The 25,757-nt window shown below is 33.4% G+C and overlaps 3 protein-coding genes across 4 annotated transcripts; 2 read left to right on the top strand and 1 right to left on the bottom strand.

Annotated features, from left to right (window-relative positions):
- The first annotated feature begins 959 nt into the window (after nt 1–959).
- On the top strand, nt 960–7,073 carry LOC103571616 (corticotropin-releasing factor-binding protein). The gene is made up of 7 exons (XM_014439479.2): nt 960–1,076; nt 3,610–3,700; nt 4,419–4,579; nt 5,597–5,804; nt 5,916–6,100; nt 6,592–6,700; nt 6,770–7,073. The coding sequence occupies exons 1-7, from the start codon at nt 960–962 to the stop codon at nt 6,928–6,930; spliced, it is 1,032 nt and encodes a 343-aa protein (XP_014294965.1). The 3' UTR covers nt 6,931–7,073.
- Nucleotides 7,074–8,676: 1,603 nt separating this feature from the next.
- LOC103570562 (sorting nexin-25) lies at nt 8,677–12,745 on the top strand. Its single transcript, XM_008548345.3, has 4 exons — nt 8,677–9,236; nt 9,933–12,142; nt 12,217–12,499; nt 12,573–12,745. Exons 1-4 carry the CDS (start codon nt 8,982–8,984, stop codon nt 12,624–12,626), a joined length of 2,802 nt encoding a protein of 933 aa, XP_008546567.1. The 5' UTR covers nt 8,677–8,981; the 3' UTR covers nt 12,627–12,745.
- Nucleotides 12,746–14,381: 1,636 nt separating this feature from the next.
- LOC103570547 (low-density lipoprotein receptor-related protein 4) lies at nt 14,382–25,739 on the bottom strand. 2 transcript variants are annotated; one of them, XM_053738300.1, is made up of 14 exons: nt 25,646–25,739; nt 23,982–24,176; nt 23,712–23,912; nt 23,400–23,644; nt 23,157–23,340; nt 22,929–23,062; nt 22,228–22,333; nt 21,995–22,148; nt 20,558–21,924; nt 19,921–20,490; nt 19,336–19,847; nt 18,968–19,270; nt 16,929–18,908; nt 14,382–15,210 (listed from the first exon to the last, which is right to left on the bottom strand). In XM_053738300.1, the coding sequence occupies exons 1-14, from the start codon at nt 25,686–25,688 to the stop codon at nt 15,058–15,060; spliced, it is 6,147 nt and encodes a 2,048-aa protein (XP_053594275.1). In that variant the 5' UTR covers nt 25,689–25,739; the 3' UTR covers nt 14,382–15,057. The 2 variants fall into 2 exon arrangements, with proteins under 2 accessions (XP_053594275.1, XP_053594276.1); XM_053738301.1 differs by having other exon boundaries at nt 15,117–15,615.
- Between the last annotated feature and the right edge of the window lie 18 nt (nt 25,740–25,757).

The raw sequence follows: 25,757 nt of genomic DNA, 5'->3' as shown, positions 1-25,757 counted from the left end.
ACTCAAATTTTTTCTTTGCAACAAGATTTTCTATTCACTCCTAATCCCCTCATTTTTTTAATCCTTTCTAAAATTCAAAATATCAAAACCTTTCACTTTTCCATTCTCTCATCTCCTGCAATTTATTTATTCAAAAAATAATTTTTTTCTCACTTTCTATAAATTTTATCAAAATTTTCAATCAATACTTTTTTGTAGCTCACAAAATTTCCTTTCCAAAACTCTCCTCAAACCTCTAATTACTCCAATTACTTTCCTACTTACAGCAATTTAAATTCAAACACTTTCCTCATTTCTCATCTCCCGCAATTTATTTATTCAAAAAACAATTTTTTTCCCACTTTCTATAAATTTTATCAAAATTTTCAATCAATACTTTTTTGTAGCTCACAAAATTTCCTTTCCAAAACTCTCCTCGAACTTCTAATTATTCTAATTACTCTCCTACTTACAACCATTTAAAGTCATACACTTTTCTTTTACTCGAATCTCAACAAAAAAAATTCAATTTAAAAAAAAAAAAATTAATAAATAAATGAATAAAATGAGAAATTAATAAATATTGATAAAAAAAAAACCAGAAGAATAATAAACTAGTAATATATAATTGGGGTATGCGCGTGAGAACAAATCCTCGCGTATAAAAAGACACGTCAGGCGTCGCGACGCTTCAGACACGTTTGTCTCCTGAAATTAACAGGACATATATGTACATATATGCAAGTAATAAGTACAAGAGATCAATTGTCATATATCTTTAAATAAATAAACATCTTTATCTTTTCTGTCGTCGGTTAATTTACAATTTTTATAAATTAATCTAATTGACGTAAAAAAAAAAAAATCACTTAGTCACTTAGTTAATTTATTAGTAAATAAATAAACAAAGTTTAATACGAAGTATAAAGATAAATTAATATCATAAACGTCAGTTATTTTATTTGAATTATTTATTTAAAATGCAACCACACAAACGCGCCACAATTATCTTTATCTTTATCTTCAATTTTTTTTTTATTATCAATAAAAGTTATGCCAGTATTATTTTACCTGAACGACGTATACCTGTAAGTAAGGTAAGTACTTGTTTTATTTATTTTTTTAATTTTTTATTGGAGAAAAACATTTTTTTTTTCGGTTGGTGACAAGTTGGAACTTTGTTTTTGCTGTAACTTTGCGGGAAAGGGTTTTATGGAAAAGTGGTAGAGGAATTTCCTGTAGGAAATTTTATGCTGAACAAAAAAGGTCTGATTAAATTTTTTCGTAAAATTGATAGGAAATGAGATAATTTTGAAAAAAGTAAAAATTTTAAATTGCTGTCGGATAAAAAATGTTTTTATGGAATAATGGGTCATAACTTTGGAAATATGAGTTTTATGGAAAAGTGGTAAAGGAATTTCTTGTAGGAAATTTTATGCTGAACAAAAAAGGTCTGATTAAATTTTTTCGTAAAATTGATAGGAAATGAGATAATTTTGAAAAAAGTAAAAATTTTAAATTGCTGTCGGATAAAAAATGTTTTTATGGAATTATGGGTCATAACTTTGGAAATATGGGTTTTATGGAAAAGTGGTAAAGGAATTTCTTGTAGGAAATTTTATGCTGAACAAAAAAGGTCTGATTGAATTTTTGTGTAACTTTGATAGTTTTCGAGTTATTTGGAAAATAAAAATAAAAAATTCATTTTTGATTCAAAAATTAAAAAAAAAAAGTTCGTTTTTAAAATAGTTGTTTTTATTGCAATGTAATTACAATTACAATGTAAATTACAATGTGCATTGTCTATCAATATGTTATTAGTCTGGTGTATATTAGCTTCCAATATTTAATCAAAAATCGATAAACAATATTGACTAAGTGCAATTACAATAAATTTATACTGAGTATTGGTGTTATATCTTTTTATTTATAATCAATTTGAAAGTACACAATGCATTTTTGTATCTATTCAATTACTAAATCAATTATTTTTAATGGAAGTATTTAATTTTCATCAAAGATCATTTTTTTGTTCATTTTAATGCCGCTGATTCATAAATTGATCGTAGCTCCTAAACTATCGATTTAATCACAAATTTCAATCAATACTTTTTTGTAGCCAATAAAATTTCCTATCGACAAGTGCATTCAAATATAAAATTATATCCATCACTTTCCAAAAACCAAATTTTTAAAATTATGTAAAAATTTAAATTACGAAATTTTTTTTTTTCCCCATTCAAATAATTAATTCTAGCATCTAAACTATTCGATTTAGAGAAAATTTTATAGAATACTTTTTTGTAGGCCATAAAATTTCCTATAAATTTCACTACTCAAATGTCTAATTACCTCAGTTGCTTCTAACATAATAGAGATTCAAAGTTAAAGTACCGAAAAAATTACTCATTGATATTTTTATTGTAGACTTTTAAAAAATTAATATTTTCCGGTAAACTATTGATTTTATCAAAAATTTCAATCAATACTTTTTTATAGCCAATTAAATTTCCTATAGAGTCAATAAATTAAAATACTCATTTTTTTAATTCTTCGTAGAAAAATTTCACATCAACTGAAAAAAACTGACCACAAAATCTAGATTTTTAATAATTTATTTTAGATAAAAAAAAAAAAAATATATAAAAAATATATAAAAAGAAAAAAAAGAAATTTATTACTCAGGAGCAATTTAATGATCTGAGTTGAAAGTTTCTTGGAAATATATCTATATGACGTGATACGTGATTCCCAGGATATCTATTCGGCTTAATAACGATTCGGGGACAAAACCGTATGGGAATATCTGTCAATTTAAATTACTAACTTGTAAGATTCTCGTTTAAGATGTAATTTCCGTCTGACGCACACGGTAATCCCCATTTCTTACATTTCTCTCATTTATACCTTTCTATATTACGGAAATTCCAATTTAATACCGAAAAGAAAAAACCAAATCAATAATAATAATAATAATAATGATAATTTTTTTTTTTTTTTTATTATTATTTTTAATTCTTAATAAAAAAAAATTTTTATGTCTATATATACTTTATCTTAGCCAATATATAACTTATATCGATTTGCTGGAGATGAGAGACAAGAAAAAATTAACAACACTCATTGCAATCCTAAAATATCCTTTAATCAATGTGACATATATATATATATATATATATATATATATATATATATATATACCCATCTGTCTAGTAAAATGAATAATTAAAAAAATAAAATACAAGGAAATTAAATTTCTTTTTTTTTTTTTTAATTTTGAAATATAAAAATATAAATTATGTAAAAAAAAAAAATTATTCATATCCAGAGTAAGATGAAGTAATTTGACGACAGATATTGCAGCTAAAAATAATTCAAAATTTTTCAAATTAATTTTTTATTAAAATTTTCTAAAAAAAAAAAATTTCATCATTTTTTTTTTTTTTACACTTCTAATAATTCTGACTCTGACTTAGTTTTACTACAGAAAAATTTAATAAAGTTCCAACAGTCATTTGACTATTAATTTGTAGACTCATAATTTCTAAGTTCATTAAAAAATTTATCAATTTAATTTTTTTGAGTTTTTTTAATCCACTAAAATTAATAAGAATTTTTTTTTTTGTACAGGTAAATTCTGACTCAGTGATAAATAATCCATTGACTAATTATATATTCAAAGGAGCTAGTAAAATAGTTCCTCCGTCTATAGTCATTTCAGGTAAGTAAAAAATTTTTTCAAAAAAATAAAAAAAAAAAAAAAAAAAAAAAAAACTAAAAAGTATTTCAGTTAAACTAGAAAATTTTTCAATAGTTTGAACTTGAATAATAAAATCGCTAAATCCTTGGCCCATATATATATATATATATATATATATATATATATGTATATATATATATATGTAGACATTATCATTTACCCTGAACACACAGAGGAAGCGTTTTCGATAATGGATTTAAGATTTAAGGATTTAAATGATAAATCTCTAGTGAAAATTTGAAAATTTTCTCTTAATATTAAGAATATAATTCTCATATTTATTTATCATATATAAATAAATCTCTAAATCCCTTTATAATGGAATTTTTTATGTGGGCCATGATTTCACATCGGAAATTATTTTTATTTTTTCATAAATCATATATATATGACATTTATAAAGTTCGCGTGTAAAAAAAGTGGAAAGGGATGAAACGTAAATTTTTATTGACAATGAGTAAATTTAATGATATCTTTTAAAATATGGGTATTATGACAAAATGTATATAATACTTTTTTGAAAAAAATTTGATTCTCTATAAAATTTCATTGATATATTTTTACCGTATTTCTGATAGGTTGGCTGTAATATTGGTTTTTAGTTTTTATTGTATGAATTTAAAAGCAATAGGAATTTTAGTTAGAAATTATTGTTATATATTGTGATTATTGTTTGCAGATTGTATATTTGTAACATCAGATAGCGGTAAATTTACATACGAGTCAACAAACAACGACCCGACAGTCTGTGGTGTTTATTTAATAACGGATCCAGATAAAAAAGTTGAATTGAACTTTTTATCTTTTGATGTACCTTGTGAACAAGATGGCCTCGTATCGGTAATAATTTATATTTTTTTTCATTCCTTTTTATTATTAAAACCAACAAAAACATTTTTTTTCATAACTATGATGTAAAATTATAACAAAAATAGTTAAATGTTTTTAGAACTTTTCTATACTTTTTTTCTGTGATCCGTATAAGGTAGAAATCATATCTGATCATATATGACTTCATATGTGATCATATATGATATTACATATGACTTTATATATGATTGTATGAGATATCATAAATGACATCATATATGATCATATGTGATATCATATATGGTTCTATATACGATCATATATGACCATATGTAACATCTGATGGTTGTTAACTGTACCAGATATGACCACATATAATAATATGATCATATGTGATATCATATATGGTTCCATATACGATCATATATGACCATATGTAATATCTGATGGTTGTTAATTGTACCAGGTATGACCACATATAACAATATAATCATATGTGATATCATAAATGATGAAATTTGATTTTATATATGACCTATATGAAAGTATATGGTTATATGTGATCATATATAACCACACATGTTCATATGTGATAAAATATGGTAATATATGATGATGTATGGTCATATATGACTAATAGGTCATTTATGGTCATATATGATCAAGTATAAAGAAACCATATATACCCCTAACTTCATATGTGATCATTTAAAATTATGTAAAATCATATACGATCATATATCAGCATATAAGATCACATATGATCATATATTAACATATAAGATCATATATGATCAAATATCAACATATAAGATCATATATGATCACATATCAACATATAAAATCATATATGATCATATATCAACATATAAGATCATATATGATCATATATCAACATATAAAATCATATATGATCATATATCAACATATAAGATCATATATCGGCATAAATGATTATATTTGAGTATATCTAAATTCTAATAATTATAAAAATGTATATTTCATCTTATAATCAATAGCAAATATATAAATTCAATAAAATTTTAGTTTGTCGATGGTTGGGAACTCAATGGTGAATTTTTCCCTCCACCAAACGACCACGAACTACCATTTGAAAACCGTATCACTGAATTCTGCGGCAAGCATGTAAGCCATACATTTATAAGCTCACAGAATAGTGCGCTTATACAATATCGCATACCATTCAAAGGCAAAGGCTTCACATTGTTTGTACGCTACCGTAAAAACCCGTATCGTAAGTGTTGGTAGTAACAGAAAAATAGAAAAAAAATATTTATTATTATTGGAGACTATATATTTATTTATATCTTTATATTCTGTTATTGATTTGCTGTTTGATTTTCAGCCTGTAATATACTGGTTAACAGTACTATGGATACATTTACGCTTCGCAATTATGGGGAACGTAAAAATTGTACTCTTGCAACTGTTTATCCATCAGCGGTACAAATTATTAATTTGAATGTTGGTATTAAAAGACTTGAAGGTTTGCCTTATTTACGACAAATCGATACTGGAATTATTCATCATGTAATTATATATTTATATATATTTAAAAAATATATCCGTAAATTTAGAGAATTCTCGAGCTCTCCTTTTTATATCGAAATTTTGTCTTTTGTTTTTTGTCCATAAGTATTCAAAAAATTTTTTTTTTCAAATTTGTCTGCAAGGCTGTCATAGGAAATTGAATTCTCTACAAAAAATGTCTTCTGTATTTTAATGGTAAGATTAAAAGAAAAAAAGTTACAGCACTTAGAAGTTTGAAAAATAAATACCAGAACTTTTGGTAAAATCAAAAATATTTTTAATACTTCAAAAGCCTATAACTTTTTTCCTATCAATTTTACAGACTCAACCCTCAGGACCTTTTTTGTAGGGCATTAAATTTCCTATAAAAAAGCTAGTTGTCGATTTTCGAAAAAAAAATTTTTTCCTGTACTTATTAACAAAAAACGTAAAAAAATTTTTGAACGCCGCCGTGCTTTCATAAAAATATATATTAATTAATTAATTTATAGTGCGATAAGCGAAGACTACTAGACCAAGTACTAATTGGTGGTAGCGACGGATTAGATACATCTAAATTCGAACTACTTGACTCCGTATGTGGTTTGAATTCAAAACCAGGTAAAGTTACTTCCTCTCTGCTGCTTCTCTAGAAATTGTTAATAAAATATTCATATAATAATTCCCTAGATCGTAATTATAAGCTAATTGGATGTGGAGTGACCGCAATTCGATTAATATCGAGTGGACTTTTCGACAACTCAGTTAGCGTCTTCGTTCGACCGGCCGTCGAAGAAGAAATTCTCAATTCAAATTTAATTTGCGGTCTTCCAGTACTCGATGGCGCTTAGAAAAATATTAAAAACAACGTCAACTGACATAAATAAACAGAAATTTAATATACTTATATATATGTTATATATATATATATTAAATTCTGATTATTGATAAAAAAATTTCTATTTATTTATTTAACTGAAAAACTAAAAATATATGAATCTCTGTGCTAGATATTTTTATTTATTTGATTAGTATATTTATTAAAAGTATTAATATATGTAATTAATGTTGTAGTAAAAATAATGAACTTTTGTTGATATAAATTTTAACTGAAAATAAATAAATAAAATATTCAAAATAAATTGTTTGTTTTTATTGTTTTCTTAATTTTTTCTTCATGCGGTTCAAAAATTTTATTGTCGTCAGTTACATTTTTAAATACTTTTGTTTGATACATTACATAATGTTATAAATATTATCGATTAATATACAAACCTGTCGTGTTAGGGCATTTTTGCCATGAACGAGTAAAATATAACTTTATTTATAAAAAAATTTGGAAAATCCAAAAGTGCACAACTCATAATGCTCATTTATTATGAAATAATAAAATAATAAAAAAATGGCGGGAAGCACAAATAAATTTAAAATATATACAATTTTCTGTCATTAAAATTTGTTGTTTTTTTTTTTTTTTTAATTATATTAATCATTTTTTATAATTATAGAAGAATTTTCTCAAAATATATCGATTAATAACAAAAAAAAATATATGTAAATAAAAACAAATAAAAAAAAAGAATTGAATTGAAAAAATTCAGGCTTACCAATTAGCAATAACACAAAAAAAAACAGCTGTACTAGGACGGTAATATGCAAGCGCCCCTGGTGGAATAAATATGCGTATAATGTATAGATATATCACCATTCATGTTAATTTTACATAAATATATATATGTATAGTTATACAGCCTTTCTATTCTTTTATTAATTGTAATTAAACGACACTAAGTTACCTAACCATTTTCAATAGGGGATCTACAAATCTTTCAAAGAATTTTTTAAAAAAAAATTTGATTAAATTACTGGATTTTTTCGCAAGTTATCGTGTATACGGGATTCATACTTGACGGACAGGAAATTTTTTTTAAACTATTTTGATGTTTTGTCGGTTTTTATTGAACTAAATAAATTTTTGAAAAGTATGGAATTAATCTCCATTAAATTATCTTCAAAATGGTGTGCAACATATCTTAATTTCGTGAATCATCAAAAGTCTAATAATAGAAATAGTTGCCGAAGTGAGGTGAAAAAAATTTTTCGATCGTAAAGCACTCTCTGATGCTTCGCATCATGAGTGGTGCAATTAATTAAAATATTTTACATTATCTAATTTTCGGCAGTCTTCCATTCATTAGTCAAATTACCCTAGTCTTCTAATTCTACAATTAATTATTTTCTGTAAATTTTATTTCGATGTGTTGTACATTCAAAAATTTTTTTTCTGCAATATTTCGTCTTAAATTTGTATCCATACCAATACTAAGTGTTATGCTTTTAGTTCATACATTAATTGTATTTATTTCGTTTTTCGACAAAATATTCTATTCGACAATTCCTTACTTCATGAATATTTTGCTTCGAAACAATATTTTTTGGACAATAGCTCTAACTCCCATCAATTGATACTTTGCCGCCATCTATTGAAATTCGCGGCGACTTTTTACCAACGAAACCACACGATCAGAATGAAATTCGATCCACTTTCAGAATGTGAATAACAGCAGACATTCTATTGCATTTGCGCATTAAAATTTTAACAACACATGCGTTGACTATCACAAAAACATAAGAACGCGCGTACTAATAACCTTAATCTTATTTTTGTCACAACACTATAAAGTGTAAATTCTCGAAATCGATCCTATTAATTTATAAAATTGAAGCAAAACCAATTGGCCAATTAATTTCTTAACATATTCAATTCAAATATTTCCATATTCAGTGGGATTTGAATTATCATTTAAATTTCGCGATGCCGAGAATCATAAATAAAACAAAAAATACCAGAAAATCAATAAGTTGTGTGTCGAGTTAAACATTGACTAAATAACAATAAAAAATGAAAGTTATAACAAATAAGTTGAGCAGAACATTGATAATATCATCAATTTCTGTTGTTCTACTCGCGGCTTTATTGACGGAATGGAAACATTTTTTTTCGGTTTTTATATTTTTTTTATTGACATTGTCATGCAGTGTCATCGGTCCTTTAGTTATTGTGCTGATACAAATCGCATTTTCACCAAAACATCAGACTGGTATAAATACATTGAAAACTACTGTTGAATTGGATGCATTCCGTACCATGTTAATGGTAATTATTTTCTAATTATTATCAATACATATATACCGTCCAATTCCTGTAATGTCGAGTCCTTGAGACCAGGGATCCAAGAATTACTTAACGAAGTCTCTTATAATCCAGATAAAAAGAAAAATAATCCTGGTTTCTTTATAGACTTCTATAAAAGTCAGAAAAGTCACTAAAATGGGACAATCATCGAAATTGTGAGAGTGGGGGGTTACAGCGTCTCATTCTTGACATTAGAAGACTCGATTTTACAGGAGTTTGACAATACAGCAGAATTCCTTCGAAGTTGCTCTGGCTGAAGTTCCTCTTCTCTAATTTTCCAGCATATGGGTATTAATATTAACATTCCTGGCTAGGTTCGTTTTATCAACCTCTTGAGCGCTCACATTTGCGCAAACAATGCTTACCATGAGAAAAAGTAATGTTTGCGCAAGCGTGAGATAATTTCACCAAGAGTTTGATGGAACCTACATTTGGCGGGAATTTCAAATTGGCTGAATTTGTCCCTTTGTATTGATGGAATCCTTCATTTAGAAAAGACGAATGCAGCCATTATACATTAGGCAAAGAGATATTAGCTGCGCAAATGATGTAGAGATGATGAAAAATATCAACCTTATCACTCTGGTAGGGACGAATAGGGCAACTTTGGAGGAATTCGACTTAAAATGGAATTACTAAAGAAATGATTTTATACAGAAAGGCTATGAACCAAAAGTATCAACAATCCAACGTCAAAATAAGTACCCAATGATCTTTACACGTCCGGTCGATAGTTCACTGCAGAATCTCTTGGACCTAATCTTCCGGGATTTCATAAAATCATGGCTGACTGACATCACGGTTTTTCCGGATGAACTTCTTTTGACAATGAAACAAGACTTCTGGATCGCGCTTCAAACCCTCAATACCCGGCTCTCAAAAATTGATCACACGAAACTCATTGCCTCAAGTATTGTAAACAAAGTGACCTTTCACTTTGAAAAGATCCGAATTGCCCAATCCGCAGTCTGCGAAGGCTCGGATCCCATTTTCATTCTCTCTCCCCATCTAATGTCTTCATCTGCGGAACTGGATTATCTTCGAGCAATCTCTACCCTTTTCATAACTTATTTTCTGCCACGCAGTTACTCTCTCTCTCCATCAAAGTTCATTCTACGCGAAGTCCTGACCCACAGAATAATAAAACCTGCCATAGATCTGATAACCGATCCGGACTACATAAATCTGAAGATCCTGGCGTACATTGAGCAGCAACAATTAGCCGAAGCTATGCATCGCAAAACTTATGAGTACGCTGAATCATTTGAGGATTTCATTCGGATGATAAAGAGCTCACGTGACCTAGAAGTACTCAAACACATTCGCTACAACATCGTCACGGAAATAATGCAAGCGACGACAATCGAAAACGTCAAAAGAGCCCAGGGCCTGGACTTGGACGCACCTTCAGGTTCCAACAAGGCCGACGTCATTCAGGGACGGAAACTCAAGCGCTACATCAGTCAGTTGACCTTCGCTAAGACCACTTGCGAGCATCATATGCAATCACTTGGATGGGACGGGTATCCTATTCAAGACTGTCTTCAAGACTCAACTGAACGCGTGATTCCCTTGGCCATAATCCTCGAGAGCGTCGTAGGTCGTCGCTTCCTCACGGCTTTTCTTGAAAGTGTCTCTAGTCAAGGCCTCATCGGCTATTGGGCAGCAGTCCAGGAACTTCGAGCTGCTGATAAGTCATCTTGGCACCAATTGGGCGCCGAAATTTTCTACACTTACATCAGGTCACCCACGGCCGAAATAAAAGTTGACAAGAGCGTCCGAAAATGCATGGAAGCTTTTCTGATGGGAGACAAAGGTCCGCAAATTTTTTACCAGGTCCAAGATGACGTTGTCAAGATTATTGAAGACAAATATTACTCCTCCTTTTTAGTTAGCGAGCAGTACAAACAGATGCAAGAAGCGTTACTGGTTGAGCGAACAGATTTATTAGTCGACGAGCGTGTTAGCGACTGCGTAGTCAATGAAACGACTCTGGTTGGTGAGCATTCGAATTACGCGCGCAGTAAATTAGATCAGTTGGCAGAGAAATTGAACAATAAGATGCAAGCTTTGCAGGCATTGAAGTCATCTCTGAAGCCCGAAAGTCGTGTGCTGAGTATTCTGGCCAAAGAGGTTGAGTGGCTTCAAGGCGAAAAGCGACAACTCGAGGCCCATCTCACCCATACTGAGATGTGGGCAGAACATTTGGGCAAATGGCGTTGTGATGTTCAGAGCGGGGAGATTCCAGACAATGGTGATCCTCCACAGTTTATTCTAGTTGTCCACATGGCACAGGAAGAAAACGACGACGGGATTTCTACCGGATGGGTCGTGTTTCGGAAACTACCAGAATTCCATGAGCTGCATCGCAAATTGAGGCTCGTCTGCACCAATGTAAAGAACTACGAGCTCCCAAGTCAACCACTGAAATTTTTCGGCAAGACTGATAGGAATGCATTGGAGAAGGCCAAAAACCAGATACAGCGTTATGTTAATTTCGTGCTGGAAGATGATAAGTTGAATCAAAGCGAAGCACTGTACAGTTTCCTAAGTCCCAGTTCCGAGCATCTCAAGCACGTGGCGCCCTCGCCAAAGAAGTCGAGGTTCTCACTAGCGACTTTGTTCAAGGGAGGATCTGGCAGTGGGGATTCCAGAGAAAAAGATGAAGACGATGACTATTCTTTGCTGCTAGAGGACTCAGAAATTGGGCGATCTGGAGCTGCGGACTTGACCGTAGGCAAGGACGCAATCGCCGAACCACTTTACGCCCTCGTGGGAGAAATTTTTGATCTTCGAGGGGTCTTTAGGTGGCTAAGAAAGTCTCTGATCACTTTCGTACAGATAACTTATGGCCGGACAATAAATAGGTGATTTGTCATCAAAACTCGGTATTTTACCTCAATTATAGTTTTTTCAGAACTTATTGTCATGAAATTTTCAGACAAGTTCGTGATACAGTAGCTTGGGTCTTTTCTGAGCCGATGCTAAATTACTACATCCAACTGTTTACCAAATCGTGGTGGCCGAACGGGCAACTGGCGCCCACTACTCCGGCTAGAACCGACGAAGAAAAACTTAAAACTCGTGGTGAAGCCAGAAGACAGTTTCTTAACAACATTCCTGAGGTATTGGCTAGTCTCGTTGGCGCCCAAAGTGCGCAGAAAGGTGCTACCAAAGTATTTGACACTCTGCAAAATGTGAATCTCAACAAACAATTATTTTATGTGAGTCTTTTTTGTAAAAGTACACGTTTACTCATACGTAGAATGAGAAATAAAATTACTTTGCTTGTTCCAGGATATTTTTGAGGTTGTCTTGTATGAAATATTTCCGGAACTTCACCAAAAGTAATTTTTTGTAATAATTTCTAACCTACAAAGTATTTTATGATAAAATCTATATGTGCTAATGTTTGTAAATAATTTTTAACATTGAAATGTGCATTTAATAAATATATATGTATATATATATATATTTTCTTGTCAACACTTATATATCTCATATTTATTTTTTGTGACTAAATAAAATATATAAAGTTAGATATCTGGCTCGAATTCATTATCCTAAAAAATAAAATTTTTTGAGCAACCGAGAGGTTCGCGGTTCGAATCCAGGTCTGTGTAAATTAATTTTTTTTTTTTTCGCATTATTCACGAATAGTAGGAGTAAAAACACACGAAATAATATTTTTATATATTTTTTTTATTCTTGTATTTAAACGTCGTAAGGAGGCAATACGACGGATCAATAAACAATTTTCTTATTTATTTATATACTAAAATTAATAATAATAATTATAATATTAATAATAATTATTTTTTAACGGCTATACAAATATTACAATACATAGTTTGGATATTTTTTTCTTTAAACACGAAGAATTCATATTTTCCACATGTTAACTTATTATATATATATCTTTTTTTTTTTTTTTATTTACACATAGTCTTTAAATAGTTATCATCACTTTGGCACCATAAATCATTTATCTTACTCCCTTGTTATCATAATAATATATATGACTTTTAAAAACAACGAGATGTCAGTTCGATAACTCGAAATGAGCCGTTTCGAAATTTATCAACATCAATCTCGTTTTTAATTTAGAAAATTATATAAAAAAAAAAAGTAATGGTTAATTTACCAACTCAAGTTACATTATAAACTTTATTTGCGTAGACGGCACGCAGTTTTTCATTTTATTTGTAATTCATCAAATTATCCGAGAAAATATTGAATCTGATCATATATGACATTCATATAATTATATAGCACATATATATGATCAAATATGACATATAATATGCATATGACCATATATGACATTTTTGACACCCTTACGATTATATATGTCACTCATATTATTATACATGACCTCATATGGCCATATATGATCCAACATGGTCACATATGATCATATTACTACTCATGTGTTCATATATGATGTTCATGACCATCTTCGATCATATAACACTAATATGATCATATATGATCCAAAATCATATATGGTATTCACAGCAACCATATGATCATATATGACCTTATCATACATCGTATTTATGACACTTATATGATTATGTATGAAGTTCGAATAATCATATATAATCACATATGACATATATGATACCTATGATCATATATGACCCCACATGATGATATGTCATATTTATAATACTCATATGATCATATATAACCCTGCATGTTAATGTCATATTTATGAAACTCTCATAATCATATATTGTACTTATAACACTCATATAATTATATATGATTTATATACGTCATGTTTATAATATATGATCATATATGACATCTATATGATCATATATAACATCTATTTGATCATATATGACCCTAGATGATAATGTCATATTTATGATACTCTCATGATCATATATGGTATTTATGACACTCATATAATTATATATGATATATATACATCATATTTATAATACTCACATATGATCATATCTGATCATCTTTGCACGAATAGAAAACAAAATTTGTAACTAATTTATCACAATAAATCCTTGAGCTCGATAAAATTCTTTTTACAAAAAAAAAAAAAAAAAAAAAAACAATTATCAACAGTACAGTATTCAAATTTAAACATTAAAATTTTTTACATTTAAAATTTCCGATATTTCGTTACACAATTTTAAACTTTATAATACTTATTGATAATTTATTTATAAATCCCTGTTAATTATTTTTCATTATTCCAAATAAAATTATTTGCCCATCTAATTATTTAAAAAAATTGGTGTTCTTAATTAATTAATTAATTAATCAATTAATTAATTATTCAAATAAAGAAACCAATGAAACCTTTTTCTCAAGATTTAAAAATTTCTGTCCTAGGCCCGCTGGGACACAGAAATTATAACCCAGTAAGATAAAAATATTTAATTATCTTTCAATTATTCAAATATCCACTAATTGTCATAGAAAAAATATACATATTATACCTGGTTGTTTTCTTTACATATATTTTTATACTTCACAATAATCCCGCTCTTTATATTTTGCTACAAAAATATAAATTAATTTTATTTACTTGGTATAAAATTACTAGCAACGTCAAAAAAAAAATAATTAATCACTTACGAAATGTAATATATACATAAATCTATAAACTGATACTTGAAAAAATTTATTTAAAAAATCGACGCGTAAAAAAAATACAAAAAAAATTAATACCAACGTAAAAGTTCACTTTAGCAGATAACAAATAATTTTTTACGATAAAAAACGGTCAATTAGTTTAATAACTACAGATAAATTAACCCGCGATGTGGGTGATGTGTATCAAAGATGGCGATGTCTCTCTCGGAGTGATAGATGGCGCTCTACTGCTGCTAGGTGTCGCTGATGGCGGTATCAGTGAAGTTACTTCCGGACTCGATGTGGTTCCATTATCTTCATAAACTCTTTCCTATAATACATCGAATTATTGATTCCTCAAATCTAATTACTCAAATTTATATCCCAATAAATTCATAAAAACGTTTTTTTTTCATTTTTAATAAAATCTCAGTCTTTAAATCGAATTCCCAGTTAGTACAAAAATCGTGGCCTATCAATATTGTCATTCGTTTTAATAAAAATATATAAATATATATATATATTTTTCAATGATTATTATTGTTATTGTTATATATGTATATATTTATTTAACTAATTATTTAGTTAATTGATGGCAGGAGATTCATGTCGACGACTCGTCCAATGGAATCTCCTCAAACCGCCACTACGTTGTCTCAGTCTCATTCATTTGTATAAAATGTAATGGCAAGTGTTGCAATTTAACCGGGTATTCGACATTCGCTGAGTTAACTTTCTAGTTTTTTTAAAATTCGTTTGCAGTTATCAATAATTCAATGTTTTTCAGGTTAGGAAAATGAAAAAAAAAAGTAACGCATTTGATTTTCATCAAATATGTTTTTTTTTTTAGTATTTAATCCGTTGAAGCATAATGTTACTATTTTTAGGTTGTATTCATTTTTTTAAACCATTCCATGAAAAATATCTAAATATGGTCATGTATAGACTATTATATCTGAAATTATCCTAAGATACGAAAATTGACTGTATCTAATTATATGACACTTATATAATCCTATATGACATTTATATAAATATATATGACATTTATGTGATCACATCTGATCATTTAAAACAAATTGATCTCATCTGGTCATGTATGATCATATATGACATTCATATGATTATATATGATCATATCTGATCATTGATCATAAATTGGTCTTATCTGACTACTTATAAGTATATATGTACACTCATGTCTGATCAGATACTAAAAATAGCCTTATCTGATTATATATGACACATATGATCACATGTGACATTTATATGATCTTATCTGGTTATATATGACTCTATATAAACATTCATATGCTTGATTAGCTACGAAAAATGACTGTATCTGACAATAAATGACATATATATGATCATATATGACATTCATAATAAGTTGATCTTATTTGGCTATATATGACCATATATGAACACTCATGTCTTATCAGATACGAAAAATTGCCATATCTGATTATATATGACACATATGATCACATGTGACATTTATATGATCTTATCTGGTTATATATGACTCTATATAAACATTCATATGCTTGATAAGCTACGAAAAATGACTGTATCTGACAATAAATGACATATATATGATCATATATGACATTCATAATAAGTTGATCTTATTTGGCTATATATGACCATATATGAACACTCATGTCTGATCAGATACGAAAAATTGTCATATCTGATTATATATGACATGCAGATGTTCACGTATAATATTTATAGGATTATATATGACGTTTGTACCTGATCAGATATATTTATATTTTATCAGATATGATCATATACTCATATCTCAAATTTTACAAGACCTGGTACTTTGAATCGAAATTCTGCCTAAAGTATCGAATTTATCAAAAAAAGTAAAAGAACCTTTTTTGTAGAAAATTTAATTTCCAACAATATTGATCTCATATATTTATATCGTATCTCTAATCGTTTCCCCAAACATTCAATTTTAGTGATTTGCGAAAATTCGAATTTATTTTATGCTTCAACAGATCAAATAAAAAAAAAACTTGAACAAAAATGTCATACCTGCGAACTGTCGTATTTTAGTCTCTTCCAAATGCCTTTTTTCTCCGTCCCCGCTGAATTGTTGACACTGTCCACCGCAGAAGCATTATAATTTGGGTTTGAAAACGTCATGACATTTCTTCTTTTTCCGTACATGTATTTTTCCTGTTTAGGCTTTCTCTGGCACACCAAGTAGATGATAGCAGCAATTATAATAATCGTAATCGTTACCACGACGACAATCGTTATGGTCATGGTAGTGTACGTTTTGTTTTTAACATTTTTATTGTTCAAAAATTTATCATCTTTTTCCCGATAAGTTGTCTTAGGAATCACTTCAACAGGCTTTTCATCCTCGTCATGGTCATAGTCCGGGTCATTTTCAGTCCCTGGTTTTCTAATAGGAACCCACTTTTTGGGCCTAACCGAACACGAAAAGTCATTTTCAGCAGCAGCTGGACACGCGCACGTGTAATTTTTCTTAACAAAGAAGCAGTAGTGGGTACATCCGCCATTATCTTCAGCGCAAGGATTCCATCCCTTTTGCAGAGTAGCCGACACTGCTCTGATATTCGTGATAACCGACATGGAAGTCCTTATATTTATTCTATTACTTCCCGTCGCCTTATCAGCCCTCTTCAAACTCGAAGTGGTTCCAAGATGGCCGATCCAGTAGATGTAGTCTCCAAGCAAAGTCAGCCCGTAAGGATTATCAGCACCCGCGATCAACTGGACCCTGTAATTCCCATTGAGGTCAGACATTTCGATTCTATTGTTCCTCATGTCCGCCCAGTAGAGCTTCCGATGATCGTAATCAATCGTCAGCCCATTAGGATCCGCCAGATTATTAGAAACAATCACTCGGCGATTACTGCCATCCAAATACGCCCTCTGTATGTTTGAATTCTTGCCCAGCCTGCACCAGAAGATGTAGCCCAACTTAGGAAACAGAGCGATACTCGCAAACCAGTGCTCGGTATCCTCAGTGTCATTGATCAAAGTCATTCGATTGAATCCCCCTCTGTGAATAACTTCAATGGTACTTCTCCGCTGGTCTGTGAAGTAGATGTTTCCACTGATCCAGTCGAGAGCAAACAGGAAGTACGAGTCCGACTTCTCGGTAACAACTGGGAATCCATCAGTGATCTTGCTCATTTTCCCAGAGCGAATCACTTTGTTGCCGTTGCCTCTGTATGACTCGTCAGCGAAGAATATGATATGCTCTTTCCAATAGAAGTCAACCGAGTCTGGTTGAACGATTCTATCATCCGTTGGGAGAGTTATGTCCCTCATTTCCGGAGTGTCTAGTGATATGCGTGCGAGACCTTTTTGGCCAGTTAAGAAAAGGGAATTGATGGGAAACTCGTGGCAGTTATCAGACGTTTGTCCGAGTCCCAGGATTCCTGTTGGACAGGCACAAGAAGCACCGTGAGGATTTCGAAGACATAGATGACTGCACCTCTTCTTGGCACAAGCGTCTTGGACATCATCAGTGTCTCTAGGCGTGATGGTATGAACGTCCATTATTCCGTCCAACTTGTCCACAAGAATCTTGGCATCAGCGCCTGTAGTTTTGTTGGCCTGGTGGATCGCTTTAGTCATCCAGTCACTCCAGTATATGAATCCATTCATCAAAGCGAGTCCGTAAGGATGCTGGACACTTTTCACCAGGACTTTTCTATTCGTGCCATCTAGGTCCGAGAATTCAATAACTTTTCGCTTAGCGTCGTTCCAGTAGAGTTTGTTCGTAGCCACGTCAACCACCAATCCATTTGGCCAGACCAGGTCCTCTGAAATCACAGTCATTCGTTCCTGGCCATCCATATTTGCGCGTTCGATCCTCGCGTTCTGACCCCAGCCTGTCCAAAACATCAGCCCGAGCTTGTAGTGAAGTGCGATCGCTCGTGGATTGTCAAGACCTGACCAGATCAAGACTTTGCGGTTGCTGCCATCTAGCTCAGATACTTCAATGCTGTTTAGTCCAGCATCCGTCCAATAAAGCTGAAAACAAAGAAAAGAATGGTTATCCAACGAATGACGGTTTTGTGAATGGATTTTACCTTCCGGCCAATCGAATCCACGACCAAGCTATCAACAGTATCGATCCCTGAAGAAATGATAGTCTCTATATGTTTTCCATCGAAGCTCGCCCGGCTGATGATATCTGCGCCAGGATCCGTCCAATAAATCTGGCCGGTCTTTCGGTCGACGTCGACCCCCGTTGCATTTATCAAGAAATTTATAGGCAGAGCTACGTCAACACGGTAATCTGTGTCGAAGGATATAAATCGTATGTCAACGCGATGCGCGAAGATTATAAAAGTATTCGGAATTTTCCTGCATTGCTTTTTATTTGAATTAGGCTGGAACAAATGGAATGAAATAATATAAATATGTAAAGCAATAAATTTGAATGGTTAATACGAACCTCAAGAATTAGGCCAGTAGGGCACACGCATGAGTACCTCTGCGGTTGGATGCTTTTCGGGGTCAGCAGACACAGATGAGAGCATTTTCCATTATCTTTACCACAAGGATTAGGAACTACGGTACGATTTCGGTGGAACATTCTCACATCCATCAGCCCTGAAATCTCGGATCTTACGACCACGGAATTACTCCCAGTGTCTTTATTAGCGCGATGGATACTTTTGGTATCCCAATCAGTCCAGTAGACTTTGTTTTGGTAAATCACTAGCCCAAATGGATGAGGCAAGTCCGAATGGACACGAACAGGTTTTCCTTTACCTTCGAGGTCAATGTACTCGATGCTCTTCATTCCACCATCTGCCCAATAGAGCCGTTTCATTTCGAAATCAATGGCTAGCCCATTTGGCCAAATGAGCTTTTCACTAATGAGGACTTGGCGATTGCTACCGTCCATCGAAGCTTGTTCTATCTTTGGTTTAGCTCCCCAGTCGCTCCAGTACATGTGTCCAGCTGCAACCAAAATGATTTTTATGGAGCCAACCACATAGCACATCAAGAAAGATAATCAGAGGACTAGACTTACCGATTGGATCCACCACGATATCACGTGGCTTATCCAGCCCTTCGTAAATGAGAAGAGTTCTCATGCTGCCATTCAAATTAGAACACTCAATACGATTAGTACCCGCGTCAGTCCAGTACAACTTCTTGGTGATCCAGTCCAAGGCCAACCCAGCAGGGGATTCAAGATTATGGCTGATGACTATCGTCTGATTAGTACCATTCAAGTGCGCACGACTTATCGTGTCTAGTTCAACGTCAGTCCAGTAAACCATGTCGTCATCTGAGTCCCAGGCCAAAGCTACCGCGCTCTGGACGTGATCCACCGGAATCACGGTATCAAAAACGCGCATCGGTTTGTCCACAGGAATCAATCGTAGGTCTCTTTTACGTGCAAGAATAAGGAAATTGTCAGCAGCGCAGTTTTTACCATCGCGTTTTAGCTTCAAGTCGACGGGACACACGCAGCTATAGCCTGCACTGTTGGGTAGACACATATGAGAACATCGCCCATTGTTGTTCCCGCAATGATTGGGGTATGCAGGCTGACGCTGCTTATGATAGCTGTGGAGATCCATGGGAAAGTGTAAACCTAAACATTACCAAAATTAGCATACTGATAAGCCTGAAAAAGGTTTGATTTAGTTCTAGAAACTTACCAGAGCGTATGGTTTTAAACCCATGCCCCGTTTCTTTGTTAGCCGATGAGATACTTTTGAAATGCCAGTCGGTCCAGTAAATCGTGTCTTCGAAGACAGTAATCGCAAAGGGATGATGCAAACCCTTGCTAAGAATTTTTTTCCTATCGGTACCATCGAGCTTCGCGGACATTATGACCCGATGTTTGGCATCTGTCCAGAAAATTCTGTCAGTCGGGTAGTCGATGGTCAATCCATTGGGCCAAGTGATCGAGTCTGTGATCAAAGCAAGTCTGGAAGTGCCATCCATATCAGAACGTTCTATTTTAGGAGAAGGACCCCAGTCTGTCCAGAAAACGTAACCGTAGTGTGGATGGACGGCGATAGCTCGGGGTTTGTCTAGATCATTAGAGATAAGGACATGTCGGATTCGAGTGTCTAAAGTTAGAACCTCGACTCGACGAGTTCCTCCGTCTGTCCAGAAGAGGAGGTTGTGGATCCAGTCAATAGCTATGCCACCAGGACTCTCCAAACCCCAGCGTATGACGTCTTCTGGATTGCTCCCATTTGCATAGACCTTTTTGATGACATCTAAGGAGACATCTGACCAATAGATTATGCCTCGGTCGTAATGATAATCCATAGCAATCGCGTTATGCAGACCCTTGACTATCGGAGTGTACTTGGACGCCGATGAAGGTTCCAGACTGACTTTACGTATTTCCACGCGGTTTGTGAATATCAGACTAGGATTGCCACCCACTGCTTTGCACGTCCTCAAGTCTGGTCTCAGAACATACCCAATAATACATCCACAAACGAACGAACCCATCGTATTGTGGCAGACTTGGCTGCAGACTGGTTCCCTAGTAAACGCGCATTCGTCAATATCCTGACATGTCGCATTGTCTTTTCCCAAAGTGAACCCTACGTCACACGAACAAGTTTTCTCTCCTGTGACCGTTAAGACGCAGTGTTGAGTGCACTTGTCCGTAGTAGTGCAGTTACGTCGCTTGGGACAATCCTTCTCATCTTCCTTCAAAGGGCAATCCGCCAAACCATCACACAAGTGCTTACGTGCAATGCAGTAGGGAGTAACATGTGGGTGTTGATTCATTGACATGTTCGAGGGCGTAGGAGCCTTGCAAAGATATTCCGTAGCATCACAGGTCGTAAGGCAGCCTTCTTCGTCTGCGGCATTCGTACAATCTGGGGCGCCATCACAGACCCAGATTTTCGGGATACAGTCACCAAAGGTACAAGTAAACTCATCCGGGCCACAGCTTTTGGGTGGCGTAGTCTTGCAAACAGCTTCATCTTCACCAGACTTACAATCCCAGTGGTCATTGCACACGAACGCTTTGCTGATACACGTCCCATTGATACATCTGCAAGTTTAACCAATTATTGATTTAGGATCAAGACTATCCGGGCAAAGCTAGTCATAAGCAAACTTACTTAAATTGATTAGCATTGCAGAATTCAAAGCAGCCTTCCTCGTCGCTAGCGTCCCCACAATCATCAGTTCCATCACATCTGAATTCCTTACGAATACATTTCGGCGTCGCACACTCAAAGTGATTTGCATCGCAAACTACCTCACGTATTCCGTCTAGAAATAAATTATTAAAGCTTTAAGCTCAAAGGGTTAAAGGTCAAGTTAGCATTATAACGACCGTAAATGAACTTACGGCATTTCAGTTCATCAGAGCCGTCTTCACAGTCTGCATCACCATCGCAAACGTACTTTCGGGGAATGCACGAGCCCTCAGGGCACGTATGCTCATCTTCTTTACACTGCCTGCAATAATGACTAATTACTACCCTAGATTAGATAAACCCGTGGGTTTAAATTGATCACCAGTGATCTTGTTTTTATGTTCTCTGCTTGAACCGATCCACTTCTGTACAAAATCGTGTCCTGTGCTCACCTAAACCACGGAAAACCCACACCCGTGCAGTCAGCGACGAAGTCCCAATGGTCGTCGAAATTTGACATTTCAGCGATCATTGGTCCTTCGAGCCTCGTCTGACCACAGTGATTTCGTTCCTGTCCAACGCATGGCTAAGTGGGCACCCATCCAAGTAACGAAGGTCTCGTCTCTACTTACCATGGATGATCATCAGAGCCCTACGTCGACCATGACGTAGTCAGTGATGTCATTTTGAAAGTATTGACTAAAAATGGCAATGCATTGAGCACCATTTTTACTGAGCTATTATAATAGACACTTGAGTCATCCGTACAAATAAGATGACTTTAAGCTTGATAACGTTCAATAAATTGGCACTTATATAAGTACTCTAGTATTAGATAACTCGCGTAGGAAGATAACGTAGGTGGCGATAGATAGACTAGTACTATTTTTAAACCATTGAGCTATTGAATAACTTGCCTTTTACCACCGCAGTTTTCTTCATCTGAAAAATCACGACAATCATTTTCTCCATCACAGCGCCATGATCCCGGTATACAGAGCCCATTTCGGCATTCATATTGATCAGCTGTACAATTTTTTTTGTCACCTAAAATTGGAAACAAATTTACGTTACGCCCTGGTTGAGTCTACTTTGCATTCCGAAACTCAATGTGGGCGTTGTAAGTAACGTAATAACCTACCGCAGTGGCTTTCATCTGAGTAATCACCGCAATCATCATCACCGTCACATAACCACTGCTCAGAAATGCAAATTCCTGATTCTGGGCACAGGATTTTCTTTTCTCCACTGCATGTCCCGTTAGAACGACGTGATTCGTAAACGTTCTCACACTCCATTTCATCTTCTGCGTTCTCACAATCAGCCTGCAACCCAAAGTTTATAAGAATGTCGGATTACTGAGAGAATAGAACCAAAGACTTACGGAACCATCACAACGATGGTTGAAATTAATGCAGCTGCAAGTGCTGACACATAGAAATTGATCGTTGTCACAATCATAAGTACAGGGTATGTAGATCGGGTTGAGGTCACTTTCGTCATCTAGCTCGTGGATCAGACTCTTCTGGTCAGGGTCGAAACGATCTGGATCAACTCCAACGGGATTTACACCATGACCACGTGATAGGCCATGATGAATCCTCATTCTATCAGGCAGCTCTCCGTAGACTGAAAAAATAAATCGTCTGAACAAAGACCCAACTACCAGGGTCCCCAATCACTGAATGTTCGATACCTCCGTCGTAAATTCCAGGTCGCGATCGATCAACACCTCGCCCACCAGGTCTGCCTTGTGTATAGATCCCATTGACTGGAGCTCCATTCCTGTAACTGGGAACGTCAAAAGGCTCATCGTAGTCCGGCCCAGGGAATCGTGGATAGAAATCTGGGTACTTGGACCCCCGATTATATCCGTTGCCATTGTAGCCATCTCGCCCTAAAATGAATCATAAAATAAACTAGATCTGTTAACTCCCAATCCTGAAATCGTTCCCTAAAGTAGTACCAGGCTTCCGTCCCTTGTCATGCCTGACATTATTAGGTCCCCGATCTTTAGTATCCTGGAACGACTTCGGAGTAGTCGTTCCTGAATCAGGAGCTCCTGTAGCAGGTTGACGTAAGTTACCACTGCCGAACATTTGACGTGCAGCACCACGATTTACTGGAATGAACGTTGACGTTTCCTCCGCATTAAGGTATCCTACAAATATGACAATATTCATAAATCCTTAACATAAATCAAGCATAAGGAATTTAATCCGACTATGAAAATAAATAAAACGATAACATTTAATGCCATTTCCGTTGGAATTATTGATAGCGCACGACTATGAAGATCTATTAATAAACCTTTCAGGATTCAATGACGTCGCTTAAAGTGTTTTATAATAAGAAACTCTCTAGACTATATTGTAATGTACTCGTTTAAATAGGAAATATTATGACGACATATTTAAAGGTAGTGTAGGTGTTTCAGATCGATTTTAGTCGGAGTAATTCGAGTGGCTTGTATTAGTGTGCTACCTATATAACAAACGGATTAGAGATTCGGGCAGAGGGGAAATTTAGTATATATATATATTCTGGCCCGAGTCGTTGTCCAACGGTCCATGAATGACTCGAGATCTTGTTGGGTATAGCCAAAAATTTTCATTCAACACTAATGTCATCCACGCCTGCGCTTATCTATCAATCGATATACTCTTTGTTAAACACACACCCTCTTTTATTGTTATAAATAAATGTTTAGCCGGATATTTTATTATAAAACATATTTATACCTCTTAATAAAATTTTTTCGGAGAACACTATTTTCGATAAATTTCGTTTTTTTTTAAATTCTATTAATTTTCGATGTTTATAGGGTGAATTTAAGTCCTTATAGACTTACAGAATGAAAAATCAAAGAACTTGACTCTGATTTGTATGAGTGGGCATAGGTCAACTTTTGCCGCGATAAGGCGTTCTCGTCAAAATCGGTAATTTAACGTTGTCGCTGTCAAAAATCAATTGTGGCCACTGTAAATATTGGAGGTCCTGATAGAAACTATGGGGAAAGTCTAATAAAGTTAAGAAATTTTTATTTAGACCTTTATTTCCAATAGGGACGTTTTCGGTTCGCGGTCAAAATTTCGATTTTTCATAATTTCGCGGTCTTTTTACGCGTAGTTTGGTATCGTTTCGGCATTTTTCTTAGTCCTTAGTCATGTAAAGATGGAATACAAACCAATTTAGTTGATAAGTATGTAAACAAAAATCCCCGCACAGAAGGGTAGCCTATTTTGGAAAATTTTTTGATTTTAGGCATTTTCATGGAAGTTTTGGTTTTTTTAATCAATATTGCGACTTGGGGCGTTATAAAAAAAGCTAAAGAGAAATTTTATCATCGATTTGAACCAAATTAAATGACTTAATACCCAGAAAATCGTTAAAAATCAGGTCGGCCCATTTCGGCCGGATTTGAACTTTCAGGAAAAGTGAATAAATTTGTAACAGATAATTTTCAAATGTCAACTATAGCTTACGAATGACCTTTCGGTATCACTACCAACCCTTATAATCAATAAAAAAAAATAATAATAATAAATCGATTGTTTTTTAGTAAAAATTTTTTTTTCCATTTTAGCTGTTTCTTAGAATATAAAATAGATAATAAATTTTAAAAATTACCTAGCAGCCCACAGATGATAATTACTCGCATCATTGTTGACATAGCGATCTCCGACGTACAGTAGAATTTATAAATTTAAATTACTTATTTATGAAATTGTCCTCACGGCAT

This window comes from Microplitis demolitor, chromosome 4 (genome assembly GCF_026212275.2).
Source record: "Microplitis demolitor isolate Queensland-Clemson2020A chromosome 4, iyMicDemo2.1a, whole genome shotgun sequence".
Taxonomy (NCBI): Eukaryota; Metazoa; Arthropoda; class Insecta; order Hymenoptera; family Braconidae; genus Microplitis; species Microplitis demolitor.
The sequence above is the reverse complement of the archived record's forward strand: the minus strand, read 5'-3'. Positions and strand labels throughout refer to the sequence as shown.

Bases quoted from the DNA above. Each gene is read 5' to 3' on its own strand.
- LOC103570562 (XM_008548345.3), top strand. From the start codon at position 8,982: ATGAAAGTTATAACAAATAAGTTGAGCAGAACATTGATAATATCATCA. The intron at 9,237-9,932 runs GTAATTATTTTC...GATTTTATACAG, and splicing joins CATTCCGTACCATGTTAATG to AAAGGCTATGAACCAAAAGT. The intron at 12,500-12,572 runs GTGAGTCTTTTT...TGCTTGTTCCAG, and splicing joins TCAACAAACAATTATTTTAT to GATATTTTTGAGGTTGTCTT.
- LOC103571616 (XM_014439479.2), top strand. From the start codon at position 960: ATGCAACCACACAAACGCGCCACAATTATCTTTATCTTTATCTTCAAT. The intron at 1,077-3,609 runs GTAAGTACTTGT...TTTTTTGTACAG, and splicing joins GACGTATACCTGTAAGTAAG to GTAAATTCTGACTCAGTGAT. The intron at 4,580-5,596 runs GTAATAATTTAT...ATAAAATTTTAG, and splicing joins AACAAGATGGCCTCGTATCG to TTTGTCGATGGTTGGGAACT.
- LOC103570547 (XM_053738300.1), bottom strand. From the start codon at position 25,688: ATGTCAACAATGATGCGAGTAATTATCATCTGTGGGCTGCTAG. The intron at 23,913-23,981 runs GTACTACTTTAG...GATTCATTTTAG, and splicing joins TGACAAGGGACGGAAGCCTG to GGCGAGATGGCTACAATGGC. The intron at 18,909-18,967 runs GTAAAATCCATT...CTTTGTTTTCAG, and splicing joins TGGATTCGATTGGCCGGAAG to CTTTATTGGACGGATGCTGG.